At 30.3% G+C, this 18,721-nt stretch overlaps 1 protein-coding gene across 1 annotated transcript in view; it reads left to right on the top strand.

The window, feature by feature from the left end:
• Positions 1–16,304, top strand: part of LOC106470958 (AP-3 complex subunit mu-1) — a 21,948-nt gene extending 5,644 nt beyond the window's left edge. Inside the window, exons 3-12 of the mRNA XM_013931537.2 lie at positions 813–925; positions 3,804–3,925; positions 4,371–4,530; positions 5,766–5,879; positions 8,206–8,279; positions 10,092–10,197; positions 10,889–11,047; positions 13,019–13,069; positions 15,400–15,468; positions 16,068–16,304. Coding sequence (XP_013786991.1) covers positions 813–925; positions 3,804–3,925; positions 4,371–4,530; positions 5,766–5,879; positions 8,206–8,279; positions 10,092–10,197; positions 10,889–11,047; positions 13,019–13,069; positions 15,400–15,468; positions 16,068–16,133 — 1,034 coding nt within the window. The 3' untranslated portion in view covers positions 16,134–16,304. The remainder of the gene's footprint in view (positions 1–812; positions 926–3,803; positions 3,926–4,370; positions 4,531–5,765; positions 5,880–8,205; positions 8,280–10,091; positions 10,198–10,888; positions 11,048–13,018; positions 13,070–15,399; positions 15,469–16,067) is intronic.
• The last annotated feature ends 2,417 nt before the right edge of the window (positions 16,305–18,721 follow it).

Genomic DNA, 18,721 nt, shown 5'->3' on the forward strand with positions numbered 1-18,721 from the left:
GTTTTCTTTTTTAACACAAATATATTTTAATTTACACACAGCAATACAATTTACAATAACAGTTATTACAAGCAATATAAAGTCTTCCTTTTAGTCTGGAAATTCTTCGATATCTTATTGAGGGTTCACGATGAGCGAGTTGATTACAAGTTGGTGTAGGTATAATTCACTTAACAGGAAGCTAGCTAGCTTTGTCCTTTGTTACTTACCAGCCACACACACACACTGATTACAGGTCGAGTTTTTTTTGCCGCTGAAGTTATATAATATCTTTGTAAAGGTACAAATGTCTGATATGAATCCACTGAAGTTAAATGATTTGTAATGTTTGAACTTTTTAAAGGTTCCTGGTCAAATATCTGAAGTTTTCTGATTGGTAAGCATTATAACAATCACAGTTATAGCTTCCAAAGTTTACAGCACACAGACTAATAATAGATACTACTTTTTATGGCACATTGCATTGGTTATATTTATAGGCGTGTGGAGTCTTTCTAGAAAATTCAGTTTATGTAACAATACAAATTTAAGCATTTTTGTACATACATATATTGTTGATTCTTATTCTCGAGAATCTTCTACAATTTTGGAGAATAGCAGGAGTTTCACAATACATATTTAACAGTATAAGCTATGTATGTTTCTAAATATAAATTTGATTTCAACAAACGTCAATATTAAAACAAATATACAATAATAAATTCGTTACACATATGGCAGCTTGCATGTTTGAATAATATGTCAATATACCTAGTATTTATAAATTATAAAAAACTTTGAACCTTGTGCTGCAACAAGTTATTTATTTTTAGCTCCTCCCCTATTTGTTATTGAGTTCCTTCACCGTGTAGTGGATATTATTGAAGATTATTTTGGTGACTGCACAGAGTTTCTGATCAAGGAGCATTATGTTGTGGTTTATGAGGTAAGACTGTTAATTATTTAAAAATTCAAAAAATTTGTTCATATTCTTACGTGTACTATCGAATTTTAGTGAAAAAATCTTGTAAATATGTCTCACGAATAGGGCTGGGCAGTTAGTGGTATTTGCTAATCAATTAATTGACAATCCAATTAATTACCTTTGATTAATCAATTATGACAGTGTTCCTCAAACCATGGTGTGTACAAGTAAAAGAAAAAAAAAGTGGTGGTAGGTGCCAATTACCTTCCCTCTAGTCTGCATTTCAAAAACAAAAAAGTTGGAGGTGGGTACTTCCAGACATTTGCCGTCTGTTTAATCAACAGTTCAAGAAGAAGAAGAAAAAAAAAGTTGGTGGCAGGTGCTGCCAGACAGTTACCATTTCTTCTGATCAGCAGTTCAAAATTAGTGAAAATGGCAAATAGCCTAAATAGCTTTGTCATAACAAAGACAGGGTGAGAAAGTTGGTTGCCAATGGGAATTCAGCCTGAAACCCTTTTATCACAAGGCCCCATCCAAATCACCAAAGCTTAAACAAGCTTTAAGTAAAAAAAAAAAAAGAACACATATAACCCATTATGTAACTGTGTACTGAACAACAACAAACAAACATAATAGAAATATTTCAGTTAGTTGATTAGCATTGTGGCAGCCAATTTAAATGTAATTCTGATTAATCAGTTGTTGGAATATTCTAAAACAGTAATAACTGGAAACATTAATTTCATTTAATTGATTAGTTTATGTGATACTGATTGAAGTAATTGCTTTTCATAAGTAATCAGTTAAATCATCCATTTTATTTATGAAACAGCAGAATATTTTGAAAGTAGCAACTTTTGATGCAAGATATGTTTTAAATATATGTAGAAAAAGCTATGACATAAAATTATGGCAAGAGACCATTTAGTTTCCCAAGGCTGTCCTTGCACACCCACCCTTGGTAAAAGTAAACATTTAAATCCACACTTTTCAGGAAATACCTGGCTTCTCTATATAAACTCTTGTATAGTGCTGGCCTCAACTACTGACAGTGACAAAATATGTTAATCATCCTGTTAGAAAAATAATGAGTTACTGACTATATTATTTTAACAGCACATATTTTACACTTTCTGTTGTTTTTTTTTGTGAAAATTATGATAATTACTAGCAATATGATTATTTTATGGAACCTGTTAAATTGTTGGCTGCCATAATTATTTTTTGGAGAGAAGTAAAAAGTGTAAGAAATGTGCTGTTCAAAAATGTTTTTCATCTATCATTAATTGACAACATTTTTTAAATGTAGCATACACCACTCTTAAAGTGAATTATAATGTACTCAAGCTGTCAATTATAATGTACCCAAGCTGTCATTTTATGCCAGTCTTCCATTTTTGGGTAAAGAATGTTATGTGTTGAGAAATAAAATCAAAAATAGATTGAAATCAATGTATCTACAAAATTCAGTGTGTACTTAAAATATGTATTGAGGATTGATAACTCATGATAAAGGACAGAATTAATAAATTTCATTGCTCCTACATTGTTTATCTAGATGTTTGTTCTTGATGTGTGTACTTAAAATAAGTATTGAGGATTGATAACTCATGATAAAGGACAGAATTAATAAATTTCATTGCTCCTACATTGTTTATCTGTATGTTTGTTCTTGATGTGGATGTGATTATGCGAGATCAGCTACATGTTGTTTAGAGCAGTGTATAAAAAAGCAACTGAAACCTAGTGTTGTAAATGTTTCAAATATCTACAAACATCTAGATCAGGAATTTGACAGAACTGCTGATGAAAATAACTTTGACATAATATGTTATTCCAACAAGATGAACAAGATGCATGAATCAAAGGGACTGTTGATCAAGAAACTAAAACCAATAATGATGAGCAATACAACCACGGAAGTGATGAATAATAACATATTAAATGAACGTTTTGGAAAACACACTCATCACCTTCAGCAAGTTCCACAATCAAGACAAAACCATGACAACCTGAATATTGAATAGAAGTTTATTTACAACAAGAAAATATTTTTTTTAATGTATTCATTCCTAGTATGTGTTGCCCCTTTTGTTTTCTTAACCAATAGTATTGCTTCTTTGCCACAGCATCTGTCTTGATGACAGTAGATGGATGTTTATTTAAACACAATATAAATATTAATTGACATTTGTCCAGTAACCAAAATTTCAGGCAATGAGGACTACTCATGTGAGTTGCTCACTGGGCAAACAGAAATTCCACCCATATTTTGAACACTGGAAATAATTCTTATGGTCATCGTTCTCCAAATCTAATAAAATTTCAGTAATTACCAGTTTATCATAGTCTTCTGTTTTAACTAAAGCTGTTAAGTCTTCTGTTTTGTTCCTAGTACTTTTAGCATTAGCAGTAGTAGCAACTAAGCTTATTCTTCAGTTAACTGTGTGTGTTGTTAAATCTGACAGTCTTATCTTTAAAACTATTATTTAATATGTTATGTTCTTATTCTCCTTTTTTCCAAACTCCTTGTGCCCGAACTATCCTATCAATTTGTTCCTAATTTCCAAAGCTCCCTCGCAACTATGTAATTTAATTTAAACTATCTTTAATGTGATCAAGCTCATGTTTTAGTACATGTACACACAGAAAATGAAATTTTATAAAAGAAATATCATTCGGTATAGGATAATAGGCTTATTATACTACATTTTGGAAAAAATACAATTTTCACCTGTTTTTAGCTTATTAATAATGATAAATGTATTATATTTCCATATGTTTCCAGTGTACTTGTGTTGATATTGTTGTAATTTGTTTAAAAGTATAACTTTATATACATTGATTAATTCCAGATTTATCTTTATAGTGATGAAACAATGTTTTTCAATTTTCTTAGCTTCTTGATGAAATGCTGGACAATGGATTTCCATTAGCCACTGAGTCCAATATTCTGAAAGAGCTCATTAAACCTCCAAATATTTTGAGGACTATTGCTAACACTGTGACAGGAAAATCTAAGTTAGTATATGTACATATAGTAGATTATTTAATTCACTTTATGTACTAAGCATAATTAGTGTATTAGTAAACTTCAAAAGTGATAAAACCAAATTTTGTTTAGGTTATATAAACTTAAATCATTTTTAATTACTGTTTTTTTATATATTTCAGTGCATTTAAATATAAATATTTATTCCAACTTTCCGAGTAATGTTTGAATACAAAATGTCAGGTTTTCACATGTTTGCAAAAATATAACTTTTTATCAAGAAAGCATACTGTCTTGAGAGCAATCAATAACATATCTTTTATATAAAATTCTTCTAATATTTAAGTTAATTTAAAATTAAAAAATTAGTGAACCTGTATTAAGCTTTTGTTTTATTTATCATTCACAATACTATATATATGTGTGTGTGTGTGTTTAGTTGTTTTTGTAAGTTGCTATTTTTTTTAATGCTAGTCTTAGCCATACACTTCCAACGGGTCAACTCTCCAACATCCCATGGAGGAGAACAGGAGTGAAGTATACAAACAATGAGGCATACTTCGATGTTATAGAAGAGGTGGATGCCATTATTGACAAAAGTGGTTCAGTTGTATTTGCAGAGATCCAAGGCTACGTAAGTACATGGGATATTCCTTCACAGTATATGTGGATGAATTAATTTGTACTCGGTCATATAGAAGACTTCAGTTTGGTAAATGATCTATATAGATATATGATTATTTAGAACAACTACACAATATTCTTTGATGAGAGGTTTAAATGCTGATAGATGAATCAGCTCATGAATTCTCGGAACTTTACCATTAAAACAAAAAGTAGAATTATTTTGCATGTGTTTCTTTGAACAATATGAAGATTTGATTGGATGTTTAAACTGTAGTTTTCCTGCAAAAACAGAACTTGTATTTGGTAATTGTTACTGAAACGTTTTTTTTTTTTTACTGGACTCTCCATTTAATGTTACCAGAAAAACAATTATACAAACAACATTTTCTTATGATCATACTCAAGAGTTTCCTTAAAGTTAAAAGCACTACTGAAGTAAGAAGTTGTGTTTTATAAAATGATGATAACAAGAAGATAATGATCAGCTGATGAAAAAGTAAAATTTTTAAGTTTATAAGAGTCTGTGAATTTCTAATACATACATTAGTTAATAAGAAAACCTGGAGTTAGTAGCACTTAAAAATTTCTAGCTCTTGATAGTTTTTCACCATTGAGGTTCACTGATTGAAGTCCTGTTTTCTTCTATGTACACAAATATATTATATAGTTGTTAGACCCAAAGATCATTTTAATTTTGTGTCACTATGCATGACTCTCTTTCTGTCTCTCACCTATGATTTAGATATGGCACTAATGATAGTAGTGCCCCCCCCCCTCTTTGAGATTTGGTAGCACAGCTAGTGTTATAGACAAGTTATAGGTCAAATTAATTTTATTAAAAATGGTTTATTTTAATCAAATAATAAACATTATCTGTTTAAATGTACATTTAATGTGATATTTTATTAAATTGAAATTGAAGTTCTATTTTTAATGTAAACATGTAAGTTTAAAATATTTGAAGTATCAGTTTGATTCTAGTACATGATTTTTATGAGACAGGTTAATGAATTAAAATTCAGGAACTTGTTTAATTTGTTTACATTCATCCTATTGCACTTTTGAACTTTAAGCAAATTGGAAAAGCATGTACTACATTTTATTTGTTGTTTTTAGATTCAGTGGTTAATGAATTTAGTTTTAAAAGAAAATGTGAACTAGTTCTGTTATCTTTACTTGACATATAAGAATAAAATTGTATAAGAAAGTTAAATAAGTTTTACACTTTTATCTGTATAATAGATTGATTGCTGTATCAAATTAAGTGGCATGCCAGATCTTAGCTTGACATTTATAAACCCACGGCTTTTTGATGATGTCAGTTTCCATCCTTGTGTCCGTTTCAGAAGATGGGAAGTAAGTACAAATTTCTAGCTAATATTTGGTTTTAGGTCTGGTTATTCTGAGTTATTGGTGGCAAAATATGTTGTTTTTTTTTACAGTGTTGTCAGGAAAATAGACTTTATAGTAGAAGTACTTGCAATCGAGAAGGGTAGCATGTAATCAATGGAAAAGTGTGAAGTGTAACTAGAAACAGCAATAACACCAGAACAATGTGGTCAAAACTGCCATTTACACTTTTTTTATTTTATAACTACCAACAACATCAGAACAGTGTAGTAGAAGCTTCTAAGTTTTAAGCGTTAAACCTTTCACTGGTAATAGAAATGTGTTTTGTGATAAAACAGTGTGCTTGGAGTTCAATATCAGCTTGTCCAGAAAAATCTCTTAGCTAATTATCATAAATGTTAATAGGTAACTTTATATTTGTTACACATAAAATGTTGACAAAATTGGTCAAATAAATAAAACGAAGTGTGGTTTCTCATTTATTTTACAATTATAGCTCACTTTTTAAACATTTCACTCAAAAAAAATTTTACAGGAAAAATATTTACATACATCTTATCCACAGAATAACACAGTGTTAACTTTGTAATAATTGTGAGCATGTTCTAAATCTTTACTTTCCTATTTCAACTTGATTTTATGTTGTTCAACTACTGAAACTACTCTTTGCAGATAAAAAATAATCATAAATTATTGAAACCCCTCACTGACTCATGTTTTAACAGCATGAGATCTATTAACGGTCTATCTTCACCAGCCCCTGTGGTCTGGATGGACTGGTACGTCTATCTTCACTAGCCCATGTGGTCTGGATGGACTGGTACGGTCTATCTTCACCAGCCCCTGTGGTCTGGATGGACTGGTACAGTCTATCTTCACCAGCCCCTGTGGTCTGGATGGACTGGTACAGTCTATCTTCACCAGCCCCTGTGGTCTGGATGGACTGGTGCAGTCTATCTTCACTAGCCCCTGTGGTCTGGATGGACTGGTCAGTCTATCTTCACTAGCCCCTGTGGTCTGGATGGAATGGTACAGTCTATCTTCACCAGCTCCTGTGGTCTGGATGGAATGGTACGGTCTATCTTCACCAGCCCCTGTGGTCTGGATGGACTGGTATGGTCTATCTTCACCAGCCCCTGTGGTCTGGATGGACTGGTACAGTCTATCTTCACCAGCCCCTGTGGTCTGGATGGACCAGTGCAGTCTATCATCACCAGCCCCTGTGGTCTAGATGGACTGGTACGGTCTATCTTCATTACTTGTGTCTTTTTCTTTCTCTTAAAGTGGATTTTTAAGACACTTCAGCTTTAGTCACTTTGATGGATTTGTCATGGAGTAGACAAGGAATCCCACGTTTACCTTTATTCACTCACAAGAGTATGGGGTAGTTTGAGGAATATAATGTTTGTAGTCAAAGTTCCTTGTAACAAAGTTTTTGTAAACTTCTATATGGGTTTTTTCTCTCATGCATGGACAAGGCTTCTGTGTTGTAGCTTCTCTGCTGTCTCCTGATTTCTATCTATTTCCTTTCAGAATTGCACTAACAGTTGTTTTAATTCTGAGGATATAAAGTTTTATATTTTATAAAATAACAAGTTTCATCTTTGTCTCTGATAAAACCTTAGAATGTTCTTTTGACAATATACTGATAGCTGAAATTTTACAAGATAACAATGTAAACTTTTCAAAATATCAGTAATACTTTTTCCTTGATCTATAACACAATTTACATCAGTTGCCAAAAAACTGCATTATAAAAAGCAGTTGTTATACTTTTCTACAATTTTTAAATTCTAAATTATTTACATGTGTATTTTGAAGAAATCTAAGTGTACAGTACTATACAATTTTGATTTTTAGTTTTTGATGATTAGCTTATTTATTTCATTGTTTTACTTGATAATGTCAGTCATTGATTGGTGAACTTGGATTAGTCTTTGGGAAATAAAGGTTATAATCCAAAGTATATTCTGATATTCATGTTTTGAGCAATGGAGGGTTAAGGAGCTCTTAAGTAATCACATTAAAATTAACACTGTTTTTTGGTGAAAATATGGAATATACTTTAAATTTAGATATGATTTTAGATCAAATATAGATAAATTTTTACTGTTTCAGCTCGTACTAAGCAGTTTATGTGTTATTGGGAAAATGTGTTTATGATATGCTCTCCTGTGGCTCAGTTGGCTTAGTGCCCATCTGGCAGTTTTTTTTGCTTCAACATATTATAGTAATGCTCAGTGAGAGAATTGTTTAAGCAACTTAAACTTCATTTTTTGGACAGAGCACAGACTTTAACCTTTACTATATGTTTTGATTCCTTTATTAATAGTCTGAACGAATTCTGTCATTTGTTCCACCTGATGGTAACTTTAGACTGATGTCATATCACATTGGAGCCCAAAAGTAAGTTAGTAGTAAGAAAAACAAACTTTCTGTATGATTATTAATTATTCATATACTTTAATAATCATATAAAAAAATCTTTATGGAACTACGTTGTATATTTTTTATTTCAATAAAATTAAATAGTCTTAGAAAATGATACTTCTACGAAAGGCAATAAGAAACTGTAAATTATATGCTTTTCAGAGTTAGTTTTAACAACGAAAGGTATTAGTCATTCACTTTATCAAATAACTTGTCAATTTGTATGTTTTGTAGAAAATAAAAAATTCTAACATTACCTCAAATAACAATAGTATTCAAGTAAAAAATTAAAATGATCATTTGAAAATTTAATATTCGTTTAGTCATTCTTTTGGCAGTAGACTGTTTAAAACAAATACTGTGGTAAGTACAGTGAGAGAAATAACAGAGGAATTTTATTCAGTACATTGATATTCTTTTTGTTTATCAAATTTTTTGTTTTGTTTTACTAAAAAAGTTAATTGTACAAAATATATACATATACATATAATGCTAAAAACCAGGTTTCGATACCTGTGATGGGCAGAGCACAGATAGCCCATTGTGTTTAACAACAAAAAGCAAAACATTTACTGCATTTTCTGAGTGTGTTTGTGGGGGGAAACTGACTTGAAAATGTGCAGTATAGTCATTGGTAGTAGTTAATCACAATATTGATAGTAGTTTTTTTTATGTTCTATGATATATATATAATAAAGAAATTATAACCAACAGTTATGAACCCAAAGCAATATGGTGCATAAAAAATATTTAGACAAATGTGTTTAAAAAGCCAGCATGGAACTCCTTGGTACATCAGTATGATGCCAGTGATAACCCCTTCAGTAGTTTGTGTTATATACTAGATGCATCAGTATGAGGCCACTGTGAACCCTATCAGTACTTTTAATGCTATATTACTAGGTGTATCAGTAGTAGGCCCATCACTAGTTTTAGTGTTATATACTAGAAGCATCAATATGAGTATTAGAATGATTTGTGTCTGGTAACATCTACAATTCTGCAGATATGCAAAAAAATAGTTATTTGAGATGTTGTGTAGCAGGTGGTTAGGGTGCTTGACTAGCAATCTGAGGATCATGGGTTCAAATCCCTGTCCCATCAAACATGTTCACCTTTTTAGCCGTGGGGCATTATAAAGTGATGGTCAATCCCACTATTCATTGGTAAAAGAGTAACCCAAGAGTTGGCAGTGAGTGGTGAAGACTAGCTGCCTTCCCTTTAGTGTTTCACTGGTAAATTAGGAATGGCTAGCACAGATAGCCCTCATGTAGCTTTGTGTGAAATTCAAACGAAACAAACAATGTTGTGTATAGTTCCAAAGCTTGCTGAATTTTACAATTTATAAACGTTCTTGTGTTTGTAAATGTGTATTAAAATTAAGGTTCTTTAAAAAAGTGATTTTAGTTTATTTTCCTTTAGTTTTAGCCATATAATAGTTTGATTTTTCTAATAGTTTGATATGAAGCTTCTTTTGCATATGCTTTGAATAAGATATATTAAGAAATATGTTTTATTGGGTTTATGTAACAAATTAAAATTAAACATATTACATTACTATACCATACTGTCACATTTTGATTATATGATATGTTATCGACATATATGAGTAAGTTTTGTTTTTAAATTAAATGTGTCTAATGGTTATATGAAAGATTCACAGACTTAAAATAGGGCAGGATTATATTTAAAACATATATTAATTTTAGCTAAATTATTTCTAAATTGAATTGTTGTAAATGAATATTCCCACCATTGTAGAAGTACTTAATTCATTGTTTTTTGTAGTGTTGTGGCCATACCTCTGTATGTGAAACACAGCATTTCCTTCAAAGAAACTGGAGGAGGAAGATTGGATATTACTATTGGACCAAAGCAAACAATGGGGAAGATGGTAAGCTCCAGAAACTTCAGTAAAGCCGCTAAAGTGCAATTAGGGGAACGATATGTTCTATTTATGTAAAGTGTTATAAGAATTCAAAGAACATTGTTTATTATGTTTTCGATAGAAATCGGGAGTGGTTGGTGGTATCCAATTTATATTTTTAGGGGTAACTACCATGCTCACAACTGGTTGTAGACGGTGAGTGATTGTGGGATCTAGAATGTTTTGGATTCTAGCACCCAGATTCTAACTCCTTATTGAATCTTAGCTTGTATTCTAATTTTCCATCTGTTGTTTTGATTTGTTTGATAGATTGAATATCCCCAGTACTTTTGGGTGCTATGGCTTGCAAACATTTTCACTTTATAATGATATAATTTATACTTTTGTATAAATGGTATGATTTTACATTGTTTAGTTACAGATTTTCTGGTATGATCATGTATTTGTTGGTGCATACATCTATAACAGATGTGTATTTTTAATAATTATTTTGTCGGGGCTGTGCATAGCTGAGTAATTGCATGTACATCTTTGATGTAATACAGATGTTTGTGAACTATATAAATGCAGAAGTACAAAGTGATAAAACAATCTAATACACAGATTTTAAACTTGATATTATACACTTTTTTCAATCTTTTAACAATTATATATTGCTATAAGAACATTTCTTAATTAACAATATCCTGTAATGCAGGTGGAGAATGTTGTAGTTGAAATTCCAATGCCGAAGACTGTTCTTAATGTGACATTGACTCCCACTCAAGGAAAATACACATTTGATCCTGTTAGTAAAAATATGGTGTGGGAAATAGGCCGTATTGAAGCTGGAAAACTTCCTAACATTCGGGGACATGTAGGTTTGAGAACTAAATATTATACTTTTTAGACAATTTATTTTTTACTACATGTGTGAAATTAAAGGAGCTCGTGTATGTGATGTTAGATTATAGAATAACATTAACTTAGAATTTCTAAAATATTATGAAGTGACACTAAATCATATGGCACTAATGAAAAAAGTATAGTCTGTATGTAAGATATCACAGGTATACAGCATATATTTATGGTTAAATGTCCATTTTAATTCAATATTTCTACAAGTTTCAAAAATGATTTACAAATGTTTAAAATTCTAAAATGTTTTTAACAACATGAAAAGTGGTCAAACACTTGTTCCTTTGACCAAGTAGAAATTGTCAGTTTTTTTATATAATCCTTTCATTCCTCAATGTAAGTGCTTTGTTATAATGGTCACTTTACAAAGCTATGCTTACCTGCTTTTAGTCCACCAGTAGAAATTTATAAGAACAGAATACTTGTCATGAAAATAAATTTGAAAGAAATGCTTTTTCCGAGTACTGTAGTATCTTTTTTATTTATTGAAAAGCTCAAAATATAACTAAGAATCTTATATGTATGGAGTTTTCAGTTGTATTTTTCTCATTCCAGTGAGTAAAAAATAACTCATTTATTTTCAGTACCCTAAACAGCTTGTTTGCTGAATAACTTTGAAGGATAAGTTAGTAGCACTGTTGCTTTTTAATCTTTAAATCGTATATAAATATGGGTTCATAACAACATAAACACGTATAGAATTAGTAATAAATAAACTGTACTACTCTGTTAATTTATCCTTGATTGAAGTCTATTAACCAATAGACTTTATGTGTAACTCCTTCATTATTTGTCTTTACAAGAATTTAAACTGTCTTCCATTTAAGAACTATGCACTGAATGGGTGTAATGAACCTATAAATAAAATTCTTGTAAAGGCAAATAATGAACAAGAACTACATAAAGTGTCTTGACTAATAGACTTCAATTGAAATTAAGTGTATAGAGTAATACAATTCTTATATGTATAGATTCACCATGTTGAATAGAAGACAACTATACGTATAATATACAATCCACTAATGATAATAAGCCTAGTCTTGTTTTTTGATGTGCCCTTGTCTGTGGTTACTGATGTGCAATTCCATGAAATTGGTAACACTCGGCAACATGTGTCGAATCAAATGATAGATTGAGCTTTATATTTATTTTTAATATCCTTATGATTGATAAGCCTAAATTACTAATTATAACTGACTGAAACTTTCAAATTTCCCAATGATCATGTTAAAAAATGATACCATTAAGACCCTTTGTTAGTGATTTGTAGACTTCACCATATAGTTATGTACATCTAGTAATATTTGTTTCTGCACATGAAGAAAGTTAATTTATATGCGTGTGTGTGTATTTATGTATTTTAAACTTCCACTAGCTTTGAACTCAAATATATTAAGTTTGGTTTAATATTCTTTTTCAGTATACTCTTATGTCAATTAAACGTTTTAAGGATTTGTTCCTAACTTGAACTACAGCTACAACAGTTCACAAGTACAATTTGTTTTCTTTATTCTTTGTTGGCATATTCACTTAGTATATGTACTTCAAATGGGTCAGCTATCATTGCTTCACAGTAATTGTTACTATTTTTAAACCCACTAGCGTGGAAAAATTTTTTCTAAGTAACTAGTCAAGAAATTGAGCTTTTTTTGTCAAAAGTACTGTTTGAATAGAGGACGTTTAATTATGGAGATCATTAACTCTGTAGTACATATAGTAAAAGAAAATATATTTGAGGATTCAAGCACTTTTTGTGTCACACGTGGGATAAGAGTGTTGGAAAGACAGGTATAAACTGTAATTGTATGTACTTAAAATGAAGCTTTTTGTATAGTGGGAATATTACATAAACACTAAATTAATTCTGATTTGGGTAGTAGTTAATATACACCAGATATTAATCATATTCTTGTGAACATATGAATTACAGATCAGTGTGCAGACAGGGTCCTCGGGTCCGGAAGCAAACCCAATCATATCCGTAAGTTTTCTTTTGTCTATGTGTTCTGATTAATGTCTAGTAAACAGGCTGGTGAAGTAGTTGATAAAGATTTATCCAACAGCTCAGGCACGCTTTAATATGAATTAAATTGTTGTTGGCTTAAGGTTTATGAGCACATTTGAAACAACTATCTATTCCAGTGCACTTGACAAACCGAATATGCACAGAGTCGGTCATTGGACAAACCACGTAATGGAGAAGGAATAATGAATACAATTCAGAATTTATTATATGTATCTATATGGGATGTGGCAAGCTTTGAGTAAAATGTACAGGTCTGTTGAAAACAAAAAAAATCACATGTTACAAAGTATTTGTATTCAAGATATGTCTGTGAAATGACAACATCAGTTTGACTCAGACTCTAACAAGCGATGTTCATGTGAAGAATAAAAATACTTTTGTCAATTTTACAATGACTATCTACATTTTTTCAGTATCTCTGTATGTTGTATCTGATACTTGCTCTCCTCTACCAGAAACTATCCTTAAATCAGCAGTGTGGGGTAAAATTAATAACACTGACATCAAATACACAATACCTTGTTAAATGGCACTCTGTAAAACTTCTTGTCATGCACATTTTGATCCTCACTCATGCAAGTACGGTTAACCAATAAGTCATGAGATTAGAAGCTAAACAGAGCTAAATTATGTTAATGAAAAGATTTTGTGTTACTGTTTGTGACATTACAAGTGTACTATTTTTTAGATCAGAAGCATTAAAAAAGTAAGTCCTTATTTCTGACTGCTTACTTGGCCACTGCCTAGAGGGAATTCACACTTTGCAGTAAACTAGTATTAGACAAGTTAAAGTTTGTCATGAAAGAGAAGACAGTGACTGTAATGATAAGCAATTCAAACATTTTAGAGCACAGTTGAACTAATTATTGTCACGGTAATGATAATAGTTGTTTGAAACGGTAGAAGTGGAGGAATATAATATGCTTAACTTGTTTCCCTGAAAGGGGCCAAAGGTCACCTGTTTTAACCACTCGTGCTATACAGTAATGTGTTGTCTGTCATTCGATCAGTAGACATTAAAATTATTTTACATAAGGGGTGGTTAACATTGCAATTTGTATTGTCATGACATCAGTAAAATGTGTGCATACCATGAATCATAAGAATTATGCATTCTGTAGGCTACAACACAGCATGATATATGAACTTCAAAAGCAAGAAATAAAAAATATTTGTTACTCTTAATTTTGGTTTTATTTTATTTATTCTTGAAACAAAACACTTTTGGAGACCCTGCACAAGTACATCACAAATATAAATCGTAAGACAAAATAGAGAAGATCAATAAAAAATAGTTTGTAGACGTAAGATGCTTTTGTTTTAAAAGTTTACTCAGTCATAGTAAAATTTATCAAATGTACAGAATGGTTTGTTTGATCAAATGAACAAACAGCAGAGTGGCTGATTACACAATTAAAAAGAATAACTGTCTGCAAAAAAAAAAATTAAATGTAATGAAGATCAGAAATCAAAATATAAGGTATTGGAAAAAAAATGACTATTTGATATAATTTATACCGATAGAACATTATCGTTAAGTTACTTTGGCTCTCGCATAACTAAATGATTAGATAATTAAAGGAAGAGTTTGAGTTAAATTTGTTCTATAGAGTACATTTATATACTCACTAGCTTGTATTTATAATTGTTTTCTTCAAAAATATGGATCCATGCACTTTCTGAATTTAAGAATATTTTTTAAACATACTACCATAATGATAAAAACAAACAAAAAATATGGATTAAACAAATTGTCAAAAACATATTACTGAAGGCCATAACATTTCATAAAGGCAGGAAAGCATCTATATTATGAAGAAAAAAATCAATACACTAGTTGCAGTTTGAAGCAGGTGTCCATATACAGAAATCATGTATGATAACTAAAAGTACTAAATCTGTTTCAAAATTATTTTCCTTATCACTTTTTTCCTTTTCTTTTTAAATAGTATTGAGAATTAACTTCCTATCAGAACAAGGCTTCTACTTAAAGCAGACTAAAACTTTACCTGGTCAGAAGTATGTTTAAATAAATATACTTTTCTCAAGTTCTTACTTATAAAGATTAAAATACTTGGTTTCATCAGTTAGGTACCCTCACTGTTAATATTTTCAGCCATAAATCCAATAATACGTTTAATATTACTAACCAGTTGTATAATCAACAAAATAAGATTCTTCAGCTTTTGTTTCTTTCTTATTATTCTCCTATTTATGATGAATAAGAATTAATTTTGGAATTATTTGATGCATCACTGTTTTCAGAATTTGAATTCTTTTCTCAGATACAGTTCACTATCAGTCAGCTTGCAGTATCAGGGTTAAAGGTCAACCGACTAGACATGTATGGGGAGGTAAGCGGGAAATTATTTTGATGTGTTTGTAACATATAAAATTTATTGACGTAATATTAAATATTCCTTTTATATTTTCAGCAAAACTATTACTTTAAAAGTTTCTGAAGTCCATTTCATATACGCATTTTAGTAATGTTGTAGAGTCTCTTAATAAATATGTTATAATGGCAGAGAATATTATGTCTTATCACTAAAAGATGACTATTTATTTGATCATTATAACTAAAAAAAACTGCTTTCCTTGTTGTAGTGATTTGCTTAAAGTTTGACTTAAAAACAGTGTGTACGTAACATATGTGACACAAGCTTTGTTACTCCAAATTTTAAAATTAAAAAATTATACAGGGTAGAGTTAGTTTGGGTGATGGTAACATGTTATTGTTCAAGGGTTGAACAATACTTAATCTTGTTATAATAATTTATCAAAGCAAAAAATATTTAAAAAATAAACTAGTAAGGAGACTTTATTTTTTTTTCAATCTGGAGGATTAAAGTCTTTCTTTTTTTTTCCCCCAAGACAGACTTTCATTGTGTTGATTCAGCTACTGATGCTAAAACAAAAGTTTACTATAACATCTTTTTTTTGTCTACTGCAGAAATACAAACCTTTCAAAGGAGTGAAGTATCTTACTAAGAATGGAAGATTCCAAGTGAGGACATGAGAATACAGTGTATCTGTTATCATCAGAAAACTTCAGTGTGGACTTATTACAAACTGTCATATAAAACTCAAAATTTAAAACGTTTTTTTTCTTCATATTTCTGAGTCTTCAGTAAGTGTATTTGTTTTATTCAACAAAACAGTAAAATAATGAAATAATTTTTTTCCCCTTTTCCTTTGCAGCTGTGGTGTTTTCTGTAGTATTGATTATAAGCATCAGTCTTTAGGCCAGTGGTTCCCATATCTTCTTGCTCATGGACCATTTAATATATTTATCTTTGCGAACCACTTCATATAAAACAATTTAAGTAATAAAAAATGTAAAATCCAGAGATTGTGATATTTTGTTTAATAAAAGCATTATCACTCACAAATGTTTTCCAAGTCAGTGTTTGTATATTATCACTTACAACCATGATACCGTAAAGTAGTTATCCTAAATTAAATTAATAGTTTTCAAACACTTTAATATAATTGCTCTATTAGAGTGAGTTTTTAAAGAGTATTAAAATTTTTCCTGATTTAATTATTAGTCTTGATATTACATGTATTATTGGCCTAAGCTGACCTACTTGTAATTTCAGAAAATGAATCAGAGTCCATTTCATTTTTGTAATTTTATCTAGATTAACAATTTCAGCTACAACTGATATAATGATACATTCACATAAATTTCTCAGCTGCTAAAAACTTATCTTTTCACCTAGAATAAACTGCTTTTTGAATATTATATTTCTTGATCTGCATGGCTACAATGACAGAATATAATGCCTCTATTGTTGCTTTAAGAGTCATGCCACATTAAATCGTCTAAAGGAATGATTCTCAGCTTGTGAAATGGAAAGGAAGTAGCAGCATAATGTAGGTCACATTCATTATTATAGTTTTCTTTTTAATTTTGGTGTCAGACTGTTGAATAATTAGTGTACTATTCGCAACTGTGAAATTACATTTAGATAATGGCATGGGACAGAAAAATACATATATTTGTAATGACCAATTTTTTTTTTTTTACGTTTCTCAGCCTATAAGCTCTGGTGTTGTAATTTTTCATTCCTTTAAGGTTTAAGGTTACTTTGCAAATATGTTTTTATCAGTGTAGAAGTAAAATTCTGTTTAGAAAACAAATTTTTTTTTTTCCAAATCTGAAGGATTTTTTAAAGTATAAATTTTTTTGAAAAATTAACATTTACTTTTCTCGTTTGAAACTTCATTAAATTAAAAGCTCTCATTTTGTACCCTAGTAATTCTTTATCAAAAGTTTACAAATCTTGTAAAAAAAAAAGAGAATTAAAGCCCCATTATGATAATAAGGTGATTCCTCAAGCTTAACTAACCTGTTTCTCTGAAAGAGATCCAATCCAAAGTGGCAGTTATTTAGGTTAATATAACCAGGGGTGTATGCATCTCTTTTTTTTCTTTTGCTCCACTCTTGGTTTAAGGATTATTGTTAAATGCTACTTGAAATAGTTATAAAAAAAAAGACTTTTGTTATTATTAAATGTGTATATAAATTTTGTTCTCATGTGAGTATATGGTGTGTTAAACCACCTCAGGACAACCGGGAAAGCCTTGGATGTTGTAGTTCTTGATTACGTCTCTTCTTAAAAACAAACAGCTTGTATAGAACTTATGGTCGTTCAGGTAGGCGGGAGACTTTAGGCTAACCTATTTTATAGATTTTGCTATTCGCGTGGCCTCGTTGTCAATACCATTTTATATAGTCTTGAAAATGGGTTATCTTGGGAACATTTTTAGTAAATCAAGCCAAGTTTGTTTAGTATGTGAAATAATTTATAAGTGAAGGAGGAAATGCTAAATCATAAGGAAAAAAACAAGCTATTTCATCCATATTTAACAGTTCAAATACAAAGATAATTGCTTCCAAATTTCCAGCTGATTGTCCAATATTTCATTAAAAATCACATACATAAAAACTTCAACACAAACTTCAATTAATGTTTTTTTTTGAGAGAAAGTATATTTAAGCCAAATTACCAAATTCTGTCAGTAACACTAGTTGTTGGCTTCAACATCAGCAAGCTCAAATATAATTTTCTCACACCCTCATGTATTAAACAACAACATTACAATGAAAAACTGAAAAAAAACCAAAACAAACAAGGATAGAGATCTGGCATAAAGCACAACCTAGTGACAGGAAAAACAAAATACTAAGCTTCTAAAGGCATCAAGTCAGCTAAGTACACCAATTGTTATTTTTAATCACTTACTTTATTAACTTATTTTAAACAAATATTATGGTTAGTTGCAAAATTCAACAACAAGAAATCAGTTTAAAACACCATAGTCAGTGAAGCAGAACTTACTAGAATTGCAATTATTTTCTGAACAAGAAATATTAATTTACTATAGCATTATTTATTTAAGCTAGCATTTGCTATGAAAATCATACTACACCATATTTTTTCACATTCCTTTTAATTAATTTATTACAATTTTCAAAATCGGGGATGTGTCTAAAAACATTTCAATATCAGTTGTTAACTTGGCATAATATTATGGTGTATATACAAAACACTGTTAAAGCAATGGAACATTTATGATAATTGATTTCTTTCTTATTTC

The sequence above is a fragment of the Limulus polyphemus genome, unplaced genomic scaffold (assembly GCF_000517525.1).
Source record: "Limulus polyphemus unplaced genomic scaffold, Limulus_polyphemus-2.1.2 Scaffold4322, whole genome shotgun sequence".
NCBI lineage: Eukaryota > Metazoa > Arthropoda > Merostomata > Xiphosura > Limulidae > Limulus > Limulus polyphemus.